General features: G+C 43.1%; 1 protein-coding gene across 1 annotated transcript in view; it reads right to left on the bottom strand.

The window, feature by feature from the left end:
* Positions 1-24,963, bottom strand: part of LOC139650462 (neurocan core protein-like) — a 37,961-nt gene extending 12,998 nt beyond the window's left edge. The window contains exons 1-11 of the mRNA XM_071527144.1: positions 24,866-24,963; positions 10,860-10,939; positions 7,074-7,277; positions 6,223-6,405; positions 5,355-5,529; positions 4,751-4,878; positions 4,126-4,410; positions 3,295-3,438; positions 2,811-2,888; positions 2,491-2,666; positions 2,224-2,383 (exon numbers count right to left, since the gene is read on the bottom strand). Coding sequence (XP_071383245.1) covers positions 2,224-2,383; positions 2,491-2,666; positions 2,811-2,888; positions 3,295-3,438; positions 4,126-4,410; positions 4,751-4,878; positions 5,355-5,529; positions 6,223-6,405; positions 7,074-7,277; positions 10,860-10,939; positions 24,866-24,963 — 1,711 coding nt within the window. The remainder of the gene's footprint in view (positions 1-2,223; positions 2,384-2,490; positions 2,667-2,810; positions 2,889-3,294; positions 3,439-4,125; positions 4,411-4,750; positions 4,879-5,354; positions 5,530-6,222; positions 6,406-7,073; positions 7,278-10,859; positions 10,940-24,865) is intronic.
* Between the last annotated feature and the right edge of the window lie 593 nt (positions 24,964-25,556).

Here is a 25,556-nt window from a genome sequence, read left to right as displayed (position 1 = left end):
GTCTGTCAGCTGTTTTGTTCTATCATTCTACCAGCTCTGTCTCCACACCCACATTATCAACGCTGGCATGCAAAGCTCTACTGACACTGTAAAGAAAAAACATTTATTTGAAGAAAAGGTTTGAATAATGCAGACAACAAGCTGAAGATTTCCCTCTATGTTAAACATTCATGACACTGGGATGAATATGACCGGAGAACATGGACAAAGTAACGAAAACATCACATGAAAAACGACTTTAACTTTCAATTTTCTAAATGACAGTTTCAAGGGCAGTTACACAGGCAAGCCATTTTAAGTTTAATGCCAATTAGCAGTATGTATTGGCTTAAAAGAAGCTTCAAAGCAACATGAGACATTGGTGGGGTTGTGCTACATCACAGGTTTTACGAATTAAGCATGAGAGTTCTAGGCCTCTTTGGAAGTCTAGTAGTTCCAAAAGAAGCCAAATAGTCGATGCACAAGCCGCCGGTGCATCAGTCACAAAACTGCAAAATTCTTTAATGTGGCAAGGGGAAAAGTTTATAAAAAATCATGACAACATTATGCCAAATCCAGACAAACTGTATTGGTAAAGAGGAATAGTACAATTCAATGCTCACTGATAGGAATAGACGAAGAAGAAGGCAAACTTGTTTATAAAGCACATTTAAAACAACCATCGCTGACCACAGACATGCATGCATAGTCGAACTAAACAGCACAAAACTACAGCCTCACAAATTAGCACAGAATTGAATGAGCTGGTATTTATGGCAGGCTTTTATCCAGGGCCAACACATAAAGAAATGTAACCTAGTGTAAGGAGCACAAAACCTGGATCCTTGAGAAATGGGGAAAAGTAATATTGTTTGATGAATACATTTCCCCGCTTTTATGTTTGGAGAAAGCTAAAGGATGCCTTCAACCCACAAAGTCTGTTCCCAACAGTGGGGGATCTGTAATGGTATGGGCAGCCATCTCCTGGGAGTCATTTGGTCCGATGATTGCTCTGGATGGTTGTTTAACGGCCAAGGAATATGAGGCCATTTTACAGGACTAGGTGCACACTATGGTGCAAACAATGTTCCTTCATTATGTTCCTATATTCCAAGATGAAAATACCCCATACACACTCCCAAACGAATTCAAGAGTGGTCTAATCAAGACAGAAGTAAAACAACCTCCCACAGACTCCCCAATCACCCGATGTAAACATCATTGAACCTTTATGGAAAGTTCTGGAGCACAGATTGCAAAGTGGTTTCCACTTCCTTCATCCCTCAAAGAACTGGAGGCTTTCCTTCTTGAAGAACGATCCGATTTCCTACTAGACTGTTCAAAATGCAGTATGACAGCAATCCAAGGACAATTGAAGCTGTTTTGAAGGTAATGGGTGGCCCTACTCCTTATTCGGTACTTGAAATGTATACAATGTGAGGTATTTCCATTATTTTGTTCATCCATGTGTTTTCCACCTGCGGGGGAAAAAGGTCTTGGGAGGGACTCAAATTAGGGACCTTTGCTTTCCTAACTGATATTTAGCACCCTCTCCCCTCAGCACCACAAAGCCAAAACACAGAGGGAGAAGACATCAGGGAGACAATTGCCTACAGCTGGAGCTCATCAACCGTTGCACCTGGTGTCAATCGCAGCTCGTCAGCGGCCCTATAAGATAGGCAGCCACTGATGACCGCTGGACACACTCCCTCTGCTCGCCAAATGAAGCCGCCTTCAAACTTCAGCTCACTGGGACACCGACACCCTCCAATATCCCCCACTTCTTCCCCTCACTACCTCCAAGTTTGTCTAATAAACTCCCCTCCAGGGGCTTGTTTGCACCGTATTTGCTGTACTGTCTGGCTGTTGCCCCACATCACAGACCTGAACAAATTACCTCAATAGAGAAGCATGTGCGCATGCTCGTACACACATGTATGTGCAGGATACACAGACACACACAGCAACAAACCTCACCTCAACCTCCCTCAGCACAACTCATGTCACTGCTCAGTCACTGCTTCGTACATCCAACACTGTTAAAGTCTTTGCTTTGTAGTATATTTCATATTCCCTTTGTCTCTTGCTGGTGCTTGACTTGTTCTCTTACTCGTATTCTCTTTACAGCCTTTCATTCCCTAATACACATAAGCACTGTCAGGTAGCAAAACCTAGTTGACAGGCCATATTAGCCTATTGATTCTATGTAAGTGCAATAACATATATGATATCATATCTGCTCACCTGGTGTGCCAGAGGGATTTGATACAGCATCTGTCTGGCTCCCCTTGGTGGCTGCTTCCTCTTCCCCCTCCTGCCCACTTGGTCCTGTGGTTCCCTCCTCATCGTCCCCTGCCAGGTAGTTCCATGGCTTCCAAATGGACTTGACAATCTTTGAGATCGCCTAAAATAATGGATGGATGGATTCATGGATCGATGGAAAATCACCCGATTCTATGATGCTGCTCAAGCAATTTAAACTTTGTAATAAAAGAGCAAAACCAGACCAACCTTCTTCTCAGCAGGAGTGGGAGGAGGGTAGGTGGTGGCAGGGACTGGGGGCCTGAGAAACTCCTCTGAGTCGGGACCGGGCTCCAGTGGCTCTCCCCAGTCTAAGGAGGTCTGTCCTGGGCTTCGTTGGAGGGTCACATACAAACCTGAGGACTCTGAAGACCAGGGGTCGGAGGCTGAGGACACAATCAGTTGGATGGTAATTACTGATCCACGCTCTTTTGGGATCAATACAAGTAATCTTCCAATGCATATTTTTGATCTATCATTTGAAGATTTGAAGATCATTGCTGTATTGGCTGCCTTACCAGCATCAACACTGTGGAGGCTGGTCTCCTCCTCTAGGTCAACCAATCCTGTCCAGTTAGAAGGTGAAAGGTCATGGCCATCAAAGGAGCCTGCCTGGATATCTGTGCAAAGGACAGTTTAAGTTTTGTTTTTTTATTATTATTAGTATAAATATGGGTATGCAGTATATTTGTATATGTGTATATACATATATGTATTTGGATATATACTTGCTCATATTTTGGTGCAGTGTTTTACCTGGCTATGTGCTTTTTATCTCACAGTGTTTTCATAATTTATTTTGTGACTATTGTGATGCTCACATATTTCAAATGATCTGTCAGCTGCTATGTGAGTATTTAATAAACTTAAACTTAAAGTAAAAAAATATATATTTATTCATGTATATATTTATCTATTTGTGTGTTCTTACAGTATCTGTGTTTTACTGATTGATTCATTGATTGATGAAATGGATGATGCTACAGATCTGATAGTCGTAGACAAATGTAGAACCTCTAGTAGTGGTGGTTCGCTCTGTAGTGAGGTCGGGCCTATCCGTCCCTGGGGATTCAGCATCACTTGAGCCTGCCAGGTAGCTCCAGGGCTTCCAGAGGGAGGTGTAGATCTTAGAGATGGAACCTGTCTTCTTCACATTACCTAGGGAGACAGGTTGCAAAGATTCGCCGCTGGCATGGCAATTGTTAAAAATTTTATCCAGTGTATCTCAAAGGTTTATTACAGTTTAGTTTTTTGCAGGCAAAGGCCAGCATGAAAGAAATGGGACAAAGAGCACAAAAGACTGAAATGAGCTGAGTATCTAATCACTTCAGTACTGAGTCTAGAAAATTAACTTTGAGAGATCCTGTCCGTTTCCACTTAAAAACAGCTCTCGCTCCCTCAAGGACTCTGTCAATCCTGCAGTTTAACAAATATATGAGAATGGGATACTTTAAAAAAAAACCTGGGTCAAAAATCTGTGTTGCCATAGCTACTCCAGTGGCAATGGCATATATTGTCATGGTTACTACATTGCTTTCATTCAGTCAAGGCATGCTCTCTATAGCAGCACTTTCAGGACTCTCAGGAGTGGAACAATAGTTGTATCCATTTATCCCATCAACTTTTATGGTCATTTCTGATCTACACTCAAATAATAATGATGTAGTATATGATGTGTAGTATGTATATGGTGTAGTAAACAATGTATATGAAGTATGCACATGACCTAATATAGGATGTATATGATGTGTATATATACAACAAAATGTTATGCTAATGCAACCAATGGTTTTCCAAGCCTCAACGCTGCATAAGAGAAACCCTCCTGCTCTGATGGTACAGTACCTCTGTAGCAGTAAGCATCATAGAGTACTGTGTTATTGTCAACAGTGCTGTTGGGTGTGATGGTCCTGACTCCTGGCTGGTCCCCTCCACAGTCCTGGCGGGGCCAGGTAACCGGGTAGCGGACGCTGCCATCAGAGAGCCAACCTGGGGCACAGCTGTCCAGACCGGCCCGCCACGCCAGGTAAAGCTGCCCCACCGTGGCCAGCTGCCCCCCCAGGGACACACAGCGGTCTGAGGCCGAGGATAAAGACAGCCTGCCTGGGACGGAGGAGTGGAACACCTCACCTGGAGGAGAGAGACACGGGAGGGGGGCTTGTTACGAAGCAGATGATTCCTAACTGGTTTCTGCCCTGCTTCTTCTGCCTGCCAAACAATTAATATTCTGCAGATTGTGTCTGCTGTAGTTACAGTACAGTGTAGCACCCAGTGTAGGTAGGCATCTGGGCTGGATCACTATATAGCATTACAGTTTTTCAACCATATTGAAAATTGCCTATTCTAATGGTACTGATGCTTTGTAAGGAGGCAGAACAAGATGCAAGTATGAGAGTAAAAGACACAAGTTGTGGCAGCTTTAATGTGTGTGTGTGTGTGTGTGTGTGTGTGTGTGTGTGTGTGTATATACCATCCAGTTCTTTTGCAAAACAGTACACGTCAAACAGCTCATTTGGGTCCCTCTTCCCATAATTCCTAACTCCAGCAGAGTACTCCTTGTGTCCATAGCAACCAAGCTCTGGCAACAGGACAGAATAGCTGTGGAGAAAACCATGTGGGAGTCATACATGGGAGCTGCTGACTGTTTATCTCTCTCTTTGCTAATGACTGTTGATAAGTAGCATAAAGGATTTATGGGTATTTCAATGTATGAACGTTATCTTAGCTCACTATGTATTTCTTTTCATTTAGACTTCATATGTCAACTGCATTTGTCATTTGAAGGGCAGGGGATTAAAATGAAATAAAATAAACAACAAAGACACAACAGTGCAGAAAAAAAGGACATGACGTACCGAAGCAGATAAGGTAACAAAACATAAGAACTGAACAGCAAATGAAATAACAGATTGTACAATAAGAGAAGAGAGAAGTAGTAAACAAAACAACAAGGCAAATGTCTTTATATCACAATATTAATGGCAGGTTACAAAAGCACAGCAGTCATCAAATCAAAGCACGACCGCACTGCAACTAGCGAGCAGCACCACGAGGAAGTGACAAACTCTTCTCACCGGACAGTCTGGTCATCCAACCATCCCGCTGCACAGCTGGCGAAGCCGTCGTAGTACGCTGCCCACAGCTGTGCTGGCGTGGCGATTCGAGCCGAGTTCTCCTGGCAGGCCCTCTGGGCGTCGGCGAACGAGAGGGCATAGCGGGCACTGGGGGCCTGGTAGTGGAAGACCACACCTACACAGACAGACAGCAGGGACAGGTGGTGAGGTGGACAGCAGGCAGTGAGACTAGCGACTTCTAATTTCAGAGATATACCAACACAGTTGGTATATCTCGAGCACTTCTATTCATTCATAAATTCAAAATCAATAGATCAGTGGGATATAATGAAGAAAACATTTTACTGTGACTACAAACAGATCAATTAAACACTATGTGAGTCTCAGTTGAAATTTCACAGCCGACCGCACAAAGAAATTATCATTGGTTTTCAGACCAAACACCTTAATTAAAGAATTACACAATTAGTTGGCTGGAAAACACAGATAATGAAAACACAAACACAGTAAGCTGGAAAAGTGCTACCAGAGCAACCAGATCAATGAATTCAGTCATTATGATATTGATATGGTGAATCAATGTTATTAATCTTTGATTAAATTAAAGGGGCTGGATGAGGTTAGCAGTGCTGCTGTTCTCAAGCTGCCATTATCTATTGTGTCTTTTGGTACAACGAGCCTGGAATGTGAGAAAACACAAAAAACAGTTTATTCAGAAGAAGAAGAATTTTTAAGCCCTTTGTGTTAACGCAGCCATTAGCTCAGTCTGCCTGAAGCATTTTCAATTAGCAGAAACGCTTCCTTGGAGCGTTGTACCACTAAACTTCCAGGGAATAATCAAGCCTTCTATGGTGGCTGCTGCACTCACCAGAAACCACCAGGGGCACAGTGTCTCTCTCATAGTCGTTACCCATGACAACCTGACAGTGGTAAGTGCCCGAGTCGTTGGTTCGGAGACCATGGATCTCCATGGTAGCATTCAGGGGATTGGCAGTGTATCCTGGCAGCCTGACGCGGCCAGTGAAAGCCTTATTCACCTTGATTACATCACCTTTGGCAAAGAAAGAGAGGTTTCTCCATTACAAAACATGGCTACTGATATCCTGCAGGTTTTAGAAATGAAAAGTGACTTTAAAGGGCCCTATCATGGGAATTCAAAATCCCTCTGTTTATATATACATATGATCAAAACTGTTTAATGCAGACATTGTTAAAATTTGAATTTGTTTGAAACACACAGTTATTGCAGGCAGTTTCAGGACTAGCTCCAGTCAACATATCTCAGCTGGAATTGGTCTTGTTTGGCTCCCCTCGATAAAACATTTATAAAATCCTTCAAGTCAGGCAAGTTTGCAGCATTTGAACTGACTCCCCAATGGAAATCCTCTACTCAACACTTCTTCCTCATTTTAATTAGAGGAGCTGCTGTTGTCAACCAATCAGGCTTCAGTATTGTGACTGTTTTGCATGTGAGGACTTCACATTCATTCATTAAATACCCTTTTAACTAAACTGCAAATATTTGCAAAATATCATGAAGAAGAACATTATTCTTATCCTGAGCCACAGTATATTTGATAACAAAATCATGAAAACTGAATAATATGGGACCTTAAAAAGATGTGCGGCTCTACTACATACATGTATGATATCATAGATTTCTAACAATATAGGGTTTAAGCCACAACACAGTCAGGTTTTCAAGTCTCTTTGTCTTACCCCTAGCAGAAAGCACAGTCTGCTCCTGAGCACCCCCCTGTCCTCCTGCTGGCAGCCTGAGGACAGTCCACAAGATGTGGGGGGGCTGGCTGGAGGAGCTGGCCTGCAGGGTGAAGATGCAGGGCAGCAGGGCTCGACCAGCCAGAGTTTCTCTCACTGCAGGGTGGGTGATTCTACGCATGTTCACTATAGAAGAGGTCGCACCTAGAGAGGAAGAGAGGGAGAACGGGACATGGTTGGTATGCAGTTAAAGACCCCATGAAATGACTTCTTTACTTCCTTGATTTGATGCATTTCCTATTCAAAAAGGATGTTGGGGCGGGACATAATGCATTGAGGGATCATTCAAAAGTCTAAACCAATGGAATATGAGTCTGAGAGAGAAAGACAGTTTTATTTGATTGGAGGGGTGTGGAGGGGCGGGATTGCTCAAAAATCTGATGGTTTTATTGGATAGAAATTGATATTTATGCCTACTAGTGCAGCATGAAGTCACCATGAAAGATACTCTGTTTTCCAGGGAGTAAAAAGTAATGGGAGTTCATTTCATGGGGACTTTAAATATGCTTGAGGAAACTTTTGCTTGCAGGTGGGATATCACCATGGGGAGAGAGAGAAAAGAAAAACATGCAGTAAAGAAAACACATTTCCTGCAGAAGAGTCACCAGATGTGCATGTCTACTCTGGGCAAGGGCAGAGCAGATAAATTGTTTTTGACAAAGACATGAATCAATCTGTTGGGCTATTAGGGTAAATGACTTATTCTGCACGCAGCAGTCGAGGAGGCACATAGATAGTGTAGGCTGTAGCTTCTCACCAAGGCGTCTGCTAACAAGACCTCAGGGATTCATTAGCAATTTCACACTCACATTTCCACACCGGAAACCAAGAAGAAGAAACTTGCCTCTCATTCCAGCAAAGGAACACAACGCCGGCCCGTTACAAAGCCGCCGGGCACACACACACATTCATACACACACACACACACACACACACACACACACACACATACACATACACATACACAGACACACACGCACATACACTAGTGACCACTATGGCACATTGAATTCAGCAGAATTATTACAATTCCTATTATACATTTCATCCTACTCCCATCAGACACTTGCTCGCTCTCTCTCTCTCTCTCTCTCTCTCTCTCTCTCTCTCTCTCTCCCTCTTTCTCTGTCTCTCTCTCTCTCTCTCTCTCTGCCCCCTCTCACTCAAGCTAATTTGGTGTGATTTGATGTAAAAGGGTCGGGGGCAGTGTCATTCTATAAAGTGCTAGGTTCGTGGCTCTGCGGGCAGAAACCAGTAATTCACTCTGTCTGGTTGCCATGATATACAGGCTCGGTGTAACCATGACAACGGGATCACCTATAAAAACATTACCCTCTAACCCGCCACCCCCTACCACTTTGTGGCTTCCCCCTCTGTGTTGTTCACATACCAAGCTTCCATAAAAATGTGGTGTGAATTTTTTTTTTTTTCACACCAAAATAACCCACTTTCTAGCAATAACCTACTTCCATGGCGTAAGTAACTTTCATTCACTTCTGAAATATCGCACTCAATTTTATAACCATTATCTAATCCTTAGCAAGATCATGAGCCAGCTAGTTGAACTCATGACATCAGTAAATAGCATGGACTCTGTGAGATGTGAGACTTTCTAGCACCCACTATACCAACATAAAGCCAGGAGACACATTTCTCACAAACCTTTAGTCAACTCAGCTAAAATTTGTTCAGGGATCTTTGCAATTTGCTTTCCATTTTTGTCCAACCCATTCAAATTTCCACTGTGTTACTCAAACACATACATTTGTAGAAAACTAATATAGGCTTAACAAGAGGCACTGACTAAAAAAAAAAACACAAAGCCTTATTTGGAATAATGCAGTTAAGCTGCATAGTGGAACTGAATCCCCGAACGATATCTCCATCTGCATTTAGATTGGAATGTTTTCACAAGCTGAACCCCCTGAGAGTATCTCTCTGTGCTGAAGAACGCCCCCGCTGCCTTCTCCCTAAATCAGAGGTAATCACAAAATCACAAATACTAGAGAGAGCGAGAGACCGAGCAAGACAGAGAGCCAGAAGGAGAGAGAGAGAGAGAGAGAGAGAGAGAGAGAGAGAGTGTGATGGGGGGAGAGAGAAAGAAAGGGAAAACCAATGGGAAAACGGAGAGAATGAGGGAGTCTGAGAAATTGAATGGTTGAAATTGAGAGACTTTGGATGACAAATGCACCCTGAAGCATGGCAGTGACAGACGAGACAAAAGCAAAACAGCCTGAAAGAGGAACAGAGTGCTGGAAGTGACATGAAGGACACTCACTGTCATTAACAGACGCCATCTCTCATTCCTGCCACTCCTTAAAGAGTTCACTGGCCTGTTTGGATTAGGGTTAGACTGATACAGGGTTTTCAAGGCCAATATTTTTGTATTGAAGATATTAATATTTTATATACTGTACTACTGTGCAAATGTATGCAGCAAGGTGCTCCAAAATCTAATCAGATCATCTATTCTATAGGGGGTAAGTGTGTTATAAGAGTGAATGCATTGTTCTTCAGTTATTGTGTTCAGAAGAGTGTGTCTATACACACACAGCTACACACAGACAAACAGACACACAGCTGCCACCATTACAGCATAATGTCCCGCATACCAAGTACCGTGGTGGCAGGACATAAAAATAGAGAAGTGCAGGGATCAAATGCACCCAGATCTCAGCCCATGTACAGCTAACAGTGTTGAGTGGTAACATGTTCCCAGTACGAAGCAGTGAATTACTATTTCAATTTCAGTAATAATATTATGGTTATTATTCAAATCATCATCCTGTCTAAAGACCAGACTGAAGTTGAATTATCTAAAAAACAACATCCCACCACCATACTCAAATTAGTGGTAGCCCTCGCAGTTACTGTGGGCTCAGTCTGCGTTAGCTTAGATGAAAAATGGCACAAAAGGTCTCCTTCCCCTGGTGGAATTATACTTTGATTTTATCGAGCGAAGAAATGACAAGAACATTGTTGTCTGTAGGGTAATGAATTACCGCTGTCAGGGAGTAAGAACTCAAGTAATGCTGTAACTTTGGAAATGATTGATGCATTATTTTGTTTGAGTAACAAACCCAGCGCTGACCCCTAACCATCATGCATGCCAATCACAGGGAAAGTAATTAAGGGAAGCAACTTATCTTTACTGTAGGCAGTCAGCAGACTGTGTGTGGGACCTCAAACCCCCGACACTATCCGCTAGAGACCTGCAGCTCTGAGATGTTTTGTCTTTTTGTTCCATAATTGTGAATTTTATGCACACTTGTAATTGAACAGATGGTCGACTAAACTTGCATAAATGGGCTTGGAGGTGTTCCAGCTCAATCCCACTGAGCATGTCTGCAAACATCCTCAGCATGTCAGCACTCACTTACAACACTCACATTAGTAGAGGACTGTCTTGTGTGTTTATTCCTCTGAAAAAAACTAAAAACTGGGTATTGTTTTGTTCCTACTGTCAACTGCCATTCTATCCTTTGGTCCACCCGCCTTCCTCCCCTCCTTCCTTCCTTCCTTCACTCTCCCCTTCCTTCCTTTCTGGCTTCATCCTTCCCTCTTTCTCCTCCTTCACTAAACTCATTTGTGGGCCGACATTATCTGCCAGTATTGACTATTGTTTATGTGGTTCAGACACTGACTGTCGGTTGCTGCCGCACCTGGAGATGCAGCGGCTGATGTTAACAAGACACACAGACTGTATGTGGGAGACAGACAACTCACCCATGCCAAAGTACAGCAGCAGCATCAGAGCCAAGAGGTTCTGCCGCCCAGCTGCACACGGAGTGAGCACCATCCTGGACCTGGAGAGAGAGAGACAAACAGAGAGGGGGAGTGAGACAGGATGGAGAGGAGAGACAGAGTCAGAGCTGAGAGGAGAGGGAAACGCAAGGTAAAGTTTCATATGTGTATGATGCATGTCTTTCAGTTTGGTTGTAGCTATCTATTTTATCAATGTTTCCTCTACATCTCCCCAAGCAGAACATCAAACTCATGCTATCATCCATATTCATGTGATAAATTTGTGTGTATGTTGTGCAGTGTTGGCACTGCGCAATATCATGCAAGGATGCCCCTCAAACGCGAAATAGCACATATTAATACCACCAAAAAAACATACTATAAAACATAATTTTTTATTACCTTTTTATTACCTGGAGACCTCGCCACATCACATACCCAGAGTCAGAACTTACTGATCTTGTCTACTAACATGAAATACTAAACAAAAACTTTAAAGCTACAATATTGTTGCTGTCGGGTGAAAACTAGCCATGACTCAAGCTAAAGCCAACACTGTTTCTTAGTTTCAGAAAAGATATGTGGTTTTCACCCAGCAGCAACAATATGCAAGTTTTTGCCTTGAGGCAGGAAGTATATTGTTAGTCTCGCCCTCCCCCCCCCTCAGTTGGTCAAGTTCATGCCCCAACACCTGTCACTCATCTGGATGAGCTGTCTACCTTGAAACAGCATCTAGCCTGAGGCTGAGGTAACTGGCATCCACAGATCATGAAGAAGCAGAATGCAGACCATCTGCAATAAAAAAAGCAATGCCGATGTTCACCGGGCTTTTGAACGGGCCTTGTCTGCTGTACGTTTAGCTTCGTATTCTTCATATTTTCTTTTCTTACTGCTTTCTGCCGTTGTTGCTATGACTTCCCTGCTCTGTGGCCACTAGCCTCACCTTGATGGCCACAACCCAGCTCACCGCCGCCCACGCCCAAACAACACACACCCACTGCAAATACACACCCAAACGCCCCGAATATCATTGAAAAGCCAATTTCAGGCATGTACACACAGACAGATAGAGGGATAATGCATAATATATCTAATATATTTACTGGTATTTTAATGTGAAAGAGTTGTGTATTGCAGCCTTAAGGCCACTTTAGGACCCAGTTACAGTTCAGTGGATCTTGTTTGAGAAGAAGAAGAAAAAGTATTCTACTTTCTTTGGTCAGTTGTCAGCCAAGGCGGCTGCCCTAGATTTTGCCATTGACCTCCTGTGCTTGTGTGTGTGTGTGTGTGTGTGTGTGTGTGTGTGTGTGTGTGTGTGTGTGGTGTTTCTGTGTGTATGCCTTGCAGCCAGTGAGCTACATGAAAAACAAAATGAGCTGCTATAGCTAGGATAGACTATTGTGTGAAAGGCTGTAAACCACTAGCACTGCAATGAGACATGGTGACCTATGAACCCGTGCACTGAGGATGCACCACTGGTATTCAATATTGGGTTGGTATCTGGCTAAAATAGGGTTTCAGAATCCCTAATGTTAAATCTGATGATACCATATGATGAAACCATATCCTGATGAAAAATGATTTTATGTCACATATAGAATGATAAATCTCTAATGGAGAAGAATGGATTGTATCTCATTTTGTCTAATGACCCCAAACTAAGGGTCTTAGTCTTCATTTTCACTAAAAGTAGTGGATCAGATTGGTGCTCAACGTCAGCTGATAGTTAAAGTTTAGTACACTGAGTCAATATCTGCAGTAAAAAAGTGATTTTGGTGCATTCCTACTGAACAACATACAGGAAATCCTAGCCCACATCAGAAATGAGCTGCTGAGTTTGCCAGAGGATTTGGCTTGAGGCCCAAAGCTTCTCAGCTCAATGGAAGGACACATGAGACAGTGTTTTATTGCACAGCCTTGGCAGGAAATGGAGATGAGGAGCAGAATACGTTGTTTTAAGCATAAATATGTGTTTCATAATTCATCATCTTTTAGTTGACATAAAAGAGAAGAAAAAGAAATTAATCTAAATTATTCATGGCAACAAAATCTGTCCTTTTGGTGCATTCTTGATGACACAGGCATGCCCAGGAGAGGCTAGTAGACAATATAGAATAGTGCTTGGACTAGAAATTAGTCCAACATGTTGGGGCTGTCTAGATTTCAGTTATGTAAAGTAATGATTTACCCAGGAAAGGGAATGGTCAAGCCTCTTTGCATTCACCAAGGTAACAGCAACTCATGCCAATGGCATCCCTGATGCTCAGAGAGAAGATTATGCAACACCAGTATACCAGTTCAAGCCTTTATAAACTACAAGAATAATGGTCACTCTCTTTTCTAACCTTGTGAAAGCTCACTAAAATCTTATACAGTATAAAACTGGAGCGTGTGAGACAAAGCAAAAATGTTCCTCTCGGATAGTAAAGCATTGTGTGGTGGCTGATGCCTGCCAAAATTAACTGTCGTTAAAAAGCAATTTGTTGTGCCATTTTAATAGGGGGTAGCCACGGTGGTCTGTGGACTCCAGAGTGAGGGGATCCTGGTACGGGTGAGACCCCGCTGTGCCACACACTTTGAGGCATCCCATCTCCAAAGGTGGGTTAGGACCCAGTGATGGGCTGTGACAGATTGGGGTCGAGCCATTGGACTGGGTGCATGTTAACGGCCTGAACCATTGGTTGAGCTCGCTAGGTGGGTGACAAGAGATTTCTAAAGGCTTGGAGAGGGTCACGACACAGAGAAGTTTGCCCAGTCCCGTTGTAAGGAGAGAGGGTTAGCGTCTTGCATCAGAGGGCATGGGACTGGCAGGGGCCCAGCAGCCACCGCCGACACCACCGGAATACAGAGAACGGCCTATGGGCATCTCTATGAACGCCATACAACACTGTGTGCCTATAGACACCAGCCATTCAAAGTTTTACCAGAGGGGATTTACAACATACACTGCACTGGCCATCCAATCACACCAGCCGCATACTAACCAGCCCCACCTATTGTTAAGGACGAGTCATCAGATGTCGTGAACGCCTCCCTCTAAACCTCCTTTCTTCACTTTCACAGGCATAGTTGTGTCTAAAGAAGAAAAGAGCCAGAAGTCTCTAAAATGCTTCAGTGGACTTCAATGCGGATGTCTATTCGACACATTTCCACGTTGTTGTCTGAATAGGACACATTCTCAGCGCCTACGGGTGGAGTGACAGAGATCCAAAGAGAGCCAACAGACGAGGCTGGCAGACCTACATTACGGCTCAGCACTAAGCTGTCAATCTGCTGGAGCTGGAGACCAACTGGCCTCACCATCATCATGTCACAGACATGATGGGCCCCTCGACCCAAATCTCCTTGAGTTCTGCAGTTGGTGGGAAAATTGCTTGGAGAAAAAAAAATGAAAAGTGCGGAACACATAATGTCAGCTACGGCTTCAGTTGTGAGTTAAATCATGTTTGTGAGCATAGCATGACAGCTTTATACTCACAATGCTTCCATCGCCATACATTCAAGTGTGTGTGTGTGTGTGTGTGTGTGTGTGTGTATACTGTTAGATGATGCTGTCTCAATCCTTCCTACAGCTCTATTCTGCTGTGGCCTCATGAATAAAGCCATATTTGACAGAAAACTCTTAAGGTAATTTACCATGTTGACTCGTTCAGACACACACACACACACACACATTTACTTACACACACACACACACACGCAGCTATAATGGCATGGCTATCATAGGGCACCATATCAAGCCCCAGCCGCTGCACAAGGTAAGTCAGTGAATCTCATCTAGTGCAATCACACACACACACACACACACACACACACACACACACAAACACACTTGTACTGCACCCCCACAAATGTAGATGCATGCAAACACAAGCACACATATTGGCAGCTTGCGTCTCTAGAAATCAGTTAAATAAACGCTTGATTTTTCACCTTCCCCAAGGTGGTGGAACTCTGTGTATTCTGCTAGAAAGCAGGAAAGTGCATGTGTGTTTTGTGTATTGTTTATGTGCTACATTTTTCTTTCTACAGTTAAACAATCATATTTTTCTCTTCTGTTTGGCCTTGGACAGAATATTGTTCTTCACCCACCGGGAGAGAACTCTGTTTGCCCCTCTGGGAAATGAAATTCAGATAGAGGAAAAGGCTGAGAGTTTATTCTGTATTTCTACAGAAAGTCCCCAAACTTTTCTTGGGCAACAGTATGATAAATCTAACTAATAATAACGATAAGAAGAAGAAACCAAAATGGCTAGAAACAGGGGATGATGAGGAGAAGCTGAGGATTCAGGACTGAAGTAGAGGTAGTTTTACAATAAAAAGTCAAGCTGTCAGTCTCGTTATTCCCCCTACTTGGACCTGACAGGACAATGTGATTCCTTTCTTTTCCTTCTCTTTAATCATGTCTCACAAAACTATTACCTCTAGAGAGTGGCAGAGTGAACAGCAGAATAACGGCTCCAGATGAGTGACAGACAAAGTGGTGGGTGGGGAGAGACAGAAGAAGAAGAAAAGAGGAATAGAGGGAAGGACATTTTATAACCAATGTGAAAATAATACTACTCCACCATGATGGAAGCTCTTTAGAAAAGCTGCTTTGGCAGCACCATAATACTTCTGGCCATGGCTGAATTTTAAACATCCATATGCTTGCACAGAGGCAATTTTCATTAATGAATTGGAAGTACCTTGTAGGCGACTGGGAAAAATACACTGGTGGTACATTGCAGTGGTTGGTGTAATAAAAGGGGCATCAGAACAGAGCGCATTAATTGCTCAAGAAATGAAAAAATGAAAAACAACTGCAATGGGAAAATTGTGAATTGAGCTGAATCAGGTATTCACTTCCTACTCCCTCAAGGCGCCGTGCCCTCTCTCACTCCTCCCTCCTCCACACACACACACACTCACACAGATATATACACCAAACACACACATACCCTTTGTGTTCGGTGTGCCCGTGTGGTGACTAATCACACTCAAAGCAACTAATGACTCATGCAATTCTGGCCTGGGCTCCACATGGAGAAGAGAGACTAGAAGGCTGCTGGTCCCTCAGTTTTCCAGATTACACACCCCATCCTCTCACACTGACACCATTGATCTCACTGGGTGCAGAGACAGGGGTTATTTAAACCCACACCGGCTCGATAACAAGCTTCGGAGAGGCCAAGCTAAGATTTGGCTTGATGTGTGTGCAGTAAAGCGCGGACAGCAGGCGATTTAGTTTATCAATCTCGAAGATTATTGGCAGACAAGTCTAATAAGTCTAGTGAGAACCAGACAGAGGCAAGTAATGCTTTGAGTCATGACTCAGGTGTGTGGTAACTGTAAGTAGGTTATACAGCAGTTACAGCTCTCCTGTTCTTTTTGTTCATCATTCAATATTCAACACATGTAGCAAAGAATCATACTGATGTGATGTTTAATGCATATGTCACCAGTGGTGTGTAAATACCTGAGAGGGATGCACAGTTAAGGTACATCTGTTTCCAGCCCCTCTGTAGAGCTATTAAACTGCTGTGGAGCCGCACTCATCTCATTTATCAGTGCAGAACTGCAGCAGATGATCTCTGTTTTGAGCTCACTTTCTGTCTCTCCCTTCCACCACCTTCCCTCTCACCCCCTTTCTGACACTGTCGCCTGTGTGTGTGTGTGTGTGTGTATGCATCTGTGTAGGTGTAACTGTGTGCGTGTGGGTGCATGTGAGCCGGCTGTGAGTTGAAAAAAAAAACTCCATTTAAATGCATTTAATCAACATTGCAGGCAGATAGGCTATTTGTAAGTGTGCATATAAAAGTGTGAGAACTCAGTACGGTAACGGATAGCCCCTAGAGGAAATGGAAAGCGGGGTGTAAGACGAGAGAGGCCCCGCTGGAATCAATCACCGCACATTTCTGTAATGCATCACGGAGGATCAAATCACACGGGTGTCATATGTCATGTTGTATAACCTGCAAACCCTTCATTGAAAGAAGATGAATGTACTTATTTCACTTAAAGGAGGAATTCGCTGAAAAACAAAGCTGATTTATTATGTGCATAATCTCCAACTGTAAACAGTCCTGCACAAATTCATTTGGTTTGAGAGCTACTGAGAGTTAATGAGTATGAATTTGTCCGCTTAGTAATATTATCCAGTGGACACTTATTCCATGTAGTGTTAAATACAGCTCAGGGAAATTAAAGAGTAAGAGTATACCTAAAGACCTAAGGACTGACCTAAAGACTCATGAGAGGATACTGTTGAGAAAGTAGTTCTGAAATTAGTAAGTTTGCTTTATATACAGTACTTTGCACAGTGAGTAAGGCTTTAAAGAAATTCAAATCAAGCCAAAGAACTACAAAAATCTTCTCAGGTTGAAACAGTGAGGTTCAAATGTATTATAGGTGGAATGCCCCTTTAAGCAAATAGCAATAAAGAGCGGTTTGGTGATATATATCAGGGTCAGAGGTCAGATATATGTAGCTAGGGGCATGCTGTCTAAGTGGCCGCTATTCCAGCTGAGGTCAAAGGTGAGGGTTCAGAGGTTATGTCTTGGTAACAAAGCCAATAGAGGATCAGCATGAGCCATTGTTATCATCTTCAGTATATTAGTTAAGTCTACACATCTACACATACACTGTTTGTCTCAGATTCTCAGAGTCACAATAAATGGGCCACAGTTTCATGCGCAGGGAAAGGTGGTCAGAAAAATGAGTATCTTAGAAATGAAATGGAATAATAGATACAAACACAGACATACAGGTGGGACTTTATCCAAGAATTCTTCATCTTTAATGATGTGCTGAGTCTGTGGAATATCAACTAGGTGCAGGAAGAAAAAAGAGAGTTCTGTCCTTCAACAATGTTTATCACTAGTGCCAATGCCTGGAGAGACAAAAGCTACTGTATCTCCTCATTGGAGCAATCTCACATCAGCAGATAACGATAACAAGAAAGAGTCGCCGAGTAGAGATATTTCTAAAACACAATGGCAATAAGCAGTAACCGTCCCTTTGAATGTGACCAATCATTCTAATCTGCGGAGGCACTGGGAATGCTAATATAACTTGGGAGCTGCCTTCAACCAGAATAATGTTAAATAAGACATTCTGCCCATCTAAAGAGCTCGTTCCTAACCAAATGTATTGCCCTACATCTGTCTTCCACCAGTCAATACCTTCGAGGAGAGCCTCTGGCCAAAGACAAAGAGAGGGACCTTTCTCTTTGTGTGGGTGAGCTGTTCAGCTGTGGTCTCATCTACGCTTGTAATGATTGGCCTGGTGGGTAGCGTTAGTCCCTCCCAGGGTAAAGAGTGCACTTGATTGATGGATTGGTTTGTCCAACCCCGCTTGGGTTTTGGCGACGGGAGAGTCACTCAACAAGGGGTTCAGTACACCAGGGAGAGAGGGAGATGGAGGCAGAAAGAGTTGGACGTTGCACCTCATCCAGCACACAGCTCAAAGCAACATTGTGCATTGTTCTTTTTTCTTTTTTCTTTTTTGTGGGTGGGGGGGGATAAAGGCTTGTGGTTGAATCATAGGCTCTGACATTTGGGAGCTGTCCAGTGCTGAAAACACAGATAGTTTCAGCTCCGCAGACGGCAGTCACTGTAAGTCATTGTTAGGCTCAGCCCGTTCCCCCTTTGGTTGTAAATGGATCACAAAGTTCAAAGAGATCATAAAATTCCCACTCTGTTTTATAGTCTCGCTCGCTGTGTGCCAGTTGGGCCGTATGTTTATGAATTACACTTGGGACACAAAACAAAGACAGAAAACTGTCCCCTGTTATTTGCTGCATTTGAAGAACACTAGCCACCACATCACTCTATTTCTGAGTCTAATCAACACAATTTAAATGCAGCATAACCATAAAGCTGACTCAAGAGCAAAGGCCTGTGGGTCTCAGAGGTAAAGCTTATTTTGGTCACACCTAAGCTACTTTAAGCTAGTGGTGGTACTAATTTGCATTTATAGTGCCATTCTGTTAGCTATTAACACAGTATTAGGGGAATAGACCTCATAATCATCTAAGTGACATATTACAGTGGGCACTTCCATACCAGAGAGAATAATATCAAACCCCGAGTGAAAATTATCTTTAGCTTTCACTGCAAATATGCCAGCAGCTTGGCTCCTGACAGACATTCATATTAGAGAATGAAAAAAACAGACATGCACATATTGTCACTGCATTATGGCAACAACCTCCCCAAGCACCTAGACAATATGACCAGCCATGCTAAACTGTCTCTTTTCCCAAAAAAACATATGCTTATATCCGAAAATTCGTTTACAATATCTCATCTGTCTAAACTCATCTCTCCCATCTGACAGGACTCTATTTTCGTCTTCAGCACTGATGCAAAGTGACTCCCAGAATCAGAGACGAATCAGAGACAGACACAGCAACGATATTGAAATAAACAATACTGAATCTGAGATAGCGAGGCAGTAAAACTGGGCCAGCACTCTATCCAGAATCAGACGCTTCCCATCTCCACGACACCGCTCCATTTCTCCACTCTCTGATCCCTCTGGTCGTCTGAGTGTGGTCATCTACATTGCTGGCAGGCTGCCACAAACCACCAGACAGAGGTGAACACACACACACACACACACCCACATACACACACACAAATATGCATGCCTGGGCTCATGGACGCATGCACACCCACTCAAACACGCTCTCTCCCTCACACACATACACTCATCCGGACAGAATGAAAAATGCATGGGGCAAACTTTCAGTCGGGTCGCTGAGTCTCATTCCTCACTATTTTCCCTTGCCATCCCCCCCCCCCCCCCCCCCCTCCTCTATCTCTCACACACATAGATTTCCTCAGCTGGAGCTTGTCTATAGTGTGAAGTTGCCTAGTTAACCTCGCCTGACTAACTCCTGCTTTATGGCACTGACACACAGCTGGTGGTAGGCTCACTAACAAGGCCAAAAGAAAAAAAACGGGACTTGGACTCCTCCAGACTAGAACAGTGAATAGAGGGAGAATGGGCTTTATTGGGCTGCAGGGGCTCTCATATCCTCAGACAATACAGCTCATTTGTCAAGGTGACCTGAACTGTTCTCCTCCTTCACAGTGATTTGTACATGCCAGTGTGTTTGTTTATGGAGCAGGCAGTCATCCATGTATGAGCAAAGACTTTCAAAGGTCTTTTTACTTCACAACTGCTTACTTGGTACCAGACATTCATCCTTGTACCACTTTCTTATACAATTTGTCACTTTTTAGTGTCATTCTTGATTCTTGACGAAAGCAGAGTTCGTTTGACTGTAGAGTCAAAATGTATTCTTTCATGTGAGGATAAAATAAAGTGTGAAGCAGCCAGCAGACATTGGTGGGCATTGATAATCCAGTTTCCATACAGTATCTCTGATGTCATGCCCAGGTTTTGGAGGTGGACCAGTGAGATGTGTTTGGCAGTTACCAACACATGTTGTTTGTTCACCAAAGCAGACTCATTTACATAATACATTTCACAACACCTGTTCAGGTGTTCTGATCTGCTTCTACCATAGCGTCAAAGGAAGGTACCACCTTTTTCCTTTTATTTTTTCATCTGAAAGAGAAATTCTACAACGCACCGCAGCAGAAAGTTCCTCTGATAGGGAGACAGGATCTCCTGAGATGAAGCCGTGTAAAGGACACACTAACAAGGTTACTTCGTGAGTTTATGATTTATGCATGCGCCTACACGGGCCGTAAATATAGGCTAATATTAAAAGCTTTGGTCTGTAAATTATTAAAAAATATCCCAAACGTGTGCGATTTGTGTGCGTCGCAAAAGCTGAGGTTTATGGACGCGCAAAAGAAGACGCATTGATTGGTCCTGGCAATTTTCACCATATGACTTCACAGGAAATACTTATTACTTACACTTATTAAATATGCTTTCATAATTAAATAGATTGTCTATTTATTGCATTTATTGGCAATATGAAAACCACTTTAGAATTCCCATTAAATTGACTAGACCTATTTTTTCTCCAGCTGAAAGTACCATACATTAGAGTCAACAAATTGAAACACTTAAAACCCCCTTCCAGCAGCAGCGCGATTATACTGATCAAACGCCTCACATTACCCGATGCAATATACTCAAGGCATGACTTCAGATATGATTCAGTGACCAAATCGTTAATTTCAAAAAGCATATTGACTAAAAAAATGGCTATGGAATTATTTCACTCTTACCTTATCTGACAAAACGAGATGCGTCTTATTGGTGCAATCCTCTGGAATGTGAGCGAAAGGTTGCGCCTCAGTGCAGGTGCTCTCCGATGCTCCCAGGGTGCAGAGACGACGAAACAAGGGTGAAACAGCACTTTGCAGAGGCAAAAAAGATCAGGGTGAGTGTGTGTGCACAAGCCTTCCCCGTCCTGGACTTTTCACACCTTCGCGTATCCTCTCCACACTGAATATGCACCTTTCATATTCAATTTAGAGAGAGAGAGAGTGGGAGAGATGCGCTAATTCGGAATAGATGCAAGCTGCAAGCTGCTCTCTCCCCATTCGCCAGCAGCTACGCTGAAGGAGAGGAGCAAAATCAGTTTGAACAAAGAGGCAAGCGGTGACAGGCAGACGGTTCCAGCGCCCCCATTCAAAGAGGGGGGACGAGGTGGTGGTGTGGTGTGGTGTGGTGTGGGTGGGAGGGGGAGGTTAAAAAAGAGAGAGGGTGGGGGCGGGGGGGGGTGTTACTTTATATGACCATAATCCGATTCCATACATAAACCTCAAAGGTTGATCCGGTGTCTGTGAATTAAATTAGAATTTGCCCATGAGCTTACAGTGACTGTCCGACCACCAGCTAAACCCCTTATCCTTAGGCTACATCCTCATATCCTTATCTATAAATTTCTGCAAATTTCCATTCATCTCATTTAAATCTTGACACAAGTTGTGTAATTACAGATAACATTCATTGTAAGCCTACTAGCTTAACTGATGAGTCAAAATCAAGATCATGTCTTGCCTCTCAATGGAGTGTTAGGAATAACATGTGACTGTTCAGCTGAATTAATTGCAACTGTGTCACAACTGCTCTGTGAAAACACAGCTGTCTTAGATGCTTCTCCTGGCACACTCAACCTGGCAACGGCCAACATTTCATCACTGCAGTGGGGTCAATAAAAACCAAACAACATCAATCCTCATGAGCGCATTATAAAGAAGGAAAAACTAGTGTTTGTTGTTGATGTTGGTGTGGAGCTCAGACCAAGGTCACCTGAGCACAGGTCCAGCTCAAACGGTGATTTGTATCATTGATAAAGTGAGTATAGAGCAGCAGGGTCTTTGTTATTCATCATACTGTAGGACTGCAGTCTGTTGCTTAGTGCTCAAGATGGTTTTGAATTATGCATCTTTCCTTGTTTAATGGAGGCAGGAGTTGGTTTTGGAACCTTAATAGAGCCACTAATCATGGACATGATGACTCCAAACTAAAATCTATATTTGGAGAAGAGATGCTGGCTGCAGCATTCACTTTAAGCATTTATAAAAAATGTGTTGCCAGTGTCTCCTGAAACCCAAAATGTGCTACAAAGGGTGGAAGTAAATACCAAATTAAAATGATATCATATTATATGTGTTTCATCCCAGGGTGAGTATTTGAATCCACCTCTTGGTTGATGTTTTGAGACATAGAAATGGTCAAATGAAATATTCACCACAGTGTTTTCAAATGTGATGCATGGTGATCTTTTAAGAACCCTGCAGAGGAAGTGAAGACTCCTGCTTACACATGACAAGTCTACATACTGTAGCGTGTTTCTTGGTAGTTTTAGTCCCGACACTGATCGATCCACCATTGATTGGGGCAGTCTGATGTACGATTGCAGGCGATAGAGGTATGGATGCACCAAGATCACTTTCCACAGCCAGTACTGATTCTGCGTTGTAGTGCTGCAGTTTCCAATAACGAGTATTGATCCAATTAATTATTTTTACTGACCAATGTAGACTTCTGTTTAGGTCTTTACACAAAAATATCACAGGGATTACAGGGATTATTATTACAGGGAATCAGGTATATTCAGGATATTGTCTGATGTACCATCTTGTTGTAACCTGGTATCTGCATGATATCTGGCACCAGTATTGGTCTTGGTGGAAGTATCAATCAATATCAATTGGTGGAAGGATCAGTCAACAAACATACAAACATACACACATATATATGGTATGCTAGATCACCTCACACACACTGTTATTTCTTCTTCTCAGAACATAAAATAAATGGGAAGATTGGCAGGGAAAAGAGGAGAGAGATGTGACAACAAAACAGGAGCCAGCACACCATTTTCTAGGTAAATGTACTTGTTCATTCAACCAAACAGGCACCTCATCACGCCTTCTTGGTGTTTTAGGGTTTTTGTTTTTTCTCACAGTAAATGCACCAAATATGAAGAAAAAAATGCTTGTTCCAAAATCTCCATCTGAAATGCAAAAATTCAGATTTAACAAAGCTGTTTCGTGATTCAGAGAACATATTTTAGTCGCATTTAATCGTATTTAGCGTGTAAACACAGTTGCGATTGGGTTCATCTCTAATCCCATTGCAAAGGCTAGTTCTTGGCTTGGGTTTGTTGGCTTCAAAACACAATCGTGGTGTTTTGTAATACTCGCGGCAAACAGTAGGAGAAAATATATGCAAATTGCAGTCACTGGCTCACACTCATACACACACACACACACACACACACAGTGGTTGGGTTGGAAACTCTAGCCAGCGGTTAAGGCCTTCCACTGATGCTCTCGATTCAGTCACTGTGTTTATTTTACAAACAGACGCATTTATAGAGAAGTTTGTTGATGGGCCTCCCATTGGTGAGAGTGATGAGAAAAACAGAAACAAACATAGCAGTGGGGGATTCATCTGGCTCTCATTGCATTACCCATTCCCTCAGAGCCAGGGAGGAGGAGGAGCGGAGAGAGATTCAGAAGCTAAACACAACTTTCAGAGTTTTACTGCAAATGCCTCAGGGAACCGCTCCGGGGAGCTCATCTGAATATGTGAAAGCACCCAAAGACCGTCGGTAGAACTGACATTTTAGGATAAAATTGTTTGTTCTTTGCTTTTTTTCCCCCACTTCTGTGCCACACAACTGCAACAGAGAAGATGCTGCATAGTGACAAAATATCCCAAATTATGAATATTGTACATGCACTTTCACCACAGGAGGTGGAAGTGGGTATTAGAGCTCTATTTAGGCTCAAAGTTTATGGCATGAAAAGGAAACTTTGGATCAAGCTTCACACACAGTTTCATGACACATACATACACTGCACATACTGACAGGATCATGCATACAAACACACACACACACTAAGCAGCCTTGACGTGCGTGGTGACTTTTAGAAATGTCAGGCGCCCCGCCAAACAGACAAACGATGTCAATCATTCTTCAGCAAGGGAGCAGCCACCCACGAACAATAGAGAACACAGAATACACTGGGGAGGCAGGATGAGGACGATGATAATACAGAAACGACTTCTGGAAAGCTATTATATCATCTTAATGCGAGCAGAAAACAACGTCAGAAGTAAAGCACCATGCCCTCAGTAGGAAGAGACTGTAATGAGGCTTTGAATAGCCTCATGATTTCACCATGCTGTGAGAGGCGTGTGGTCTCTTTAAGCTACTGTCTTTGCTTATTATTTGTTGTGGAGACTCAATCTGCATGGCTTTCGGTTTATGGCGTTGCTGTTAATGTGAGCAGATCAAACAGGCTAGCGAGCACGCCACATGAAAAGGGGGAAAAGAGATACGAGAGCCAGACCTCATGTGCCGGAGTCTCCCAGTGGAGAAAAGCCTGAACTAACAGTTGCTTTGGAGCAGAAGGGATAGCGTGTGTGTGTGTGTGTGTGTGTGTGTGTGTGTGTGTGTGCTTGTGTGTGTGTGTGTGAATGCATGTATGTGTACTTGTTGGCCTGCTTTAGCGCCGGTCTTTGTGCTGATGGGGCAGTCGTTCAGACTAAGGTTTAGCCACCATGCGGCGTCCAAGTGTTCCCGAGCCAGCGGGCCCCATCTGGGCAGCAGCAGCAGCGCAGCCACGGAGGAAGTGGGGGAGACGTGGCGGGCAAACATGCTAACCACATGGAATACCTCCACACAGGATAAGTACAGGCCCGCTGCTTCACTGCGTTTGTTTTGGCCCAATTTCCACTTTGCCATTTGTAAAAGTCATTCAAGTCGGTTGGCAGCCACGCAGACTGTCGCTACAGGAATAACTTAGCGCCCTTGTCAGATGAACACGTCACATCTCCAAAATGTCAACTTTTTAGGAACTAAGAAAAACAGCCTTGTTTTTTTGCATGACAGCCATGCATTTTTGAGGTTATTTAATTGTTTTTGAAAAGGTTTCATAAACCCAAGATTGCTAGGTTTTTCTAAAATGCAAGTGTTGTAGATTTTTCTAAACCCATAGAGGAGTATGTAATCTGTCAGTTGAAGTTAATATTTTAAAGCATAAAAATCACCAAAACTGGAGTTGCTAGGTTTTCACCTGACAGCGATGTTATGACACCTTTCATACTTTCTATGGTGGATTCACTGTAATAACTGTGAGATTCTCCTTTTATGATTTGATGCATATGTTTGTGGAGAAGAAAGGCAAACTACAGCCTTTTATTCCAAGTCAAATTTGGCTCTAGGTTAGAGACATTTTCTTTTTACTGTAA

Source organism: Centroberyx affinis, unplaced genomic scaffold (genome assembly GCF_046629955.1).
Source record: "Centroberyx affinis isolate AG114_WGS23_722 - 3 ecotype Tasmania unplaced genomic scaffold, CSIRO-AGI_Caff_v1 ptg000112l_1, whole genome shotgun sequence".
NCBI classification, from domain to species: domain Eukaryota; kingdom Metazoa; phylum Chordata; class Actinopteri; order Beryciformes; family Berycidae; genus Centroberyx; species Centroberyx affinis.
Note: the sequence above shows the minus strand (reverse complement) of the source record. Positions and strands in the feature narration are given on the sequence as shown.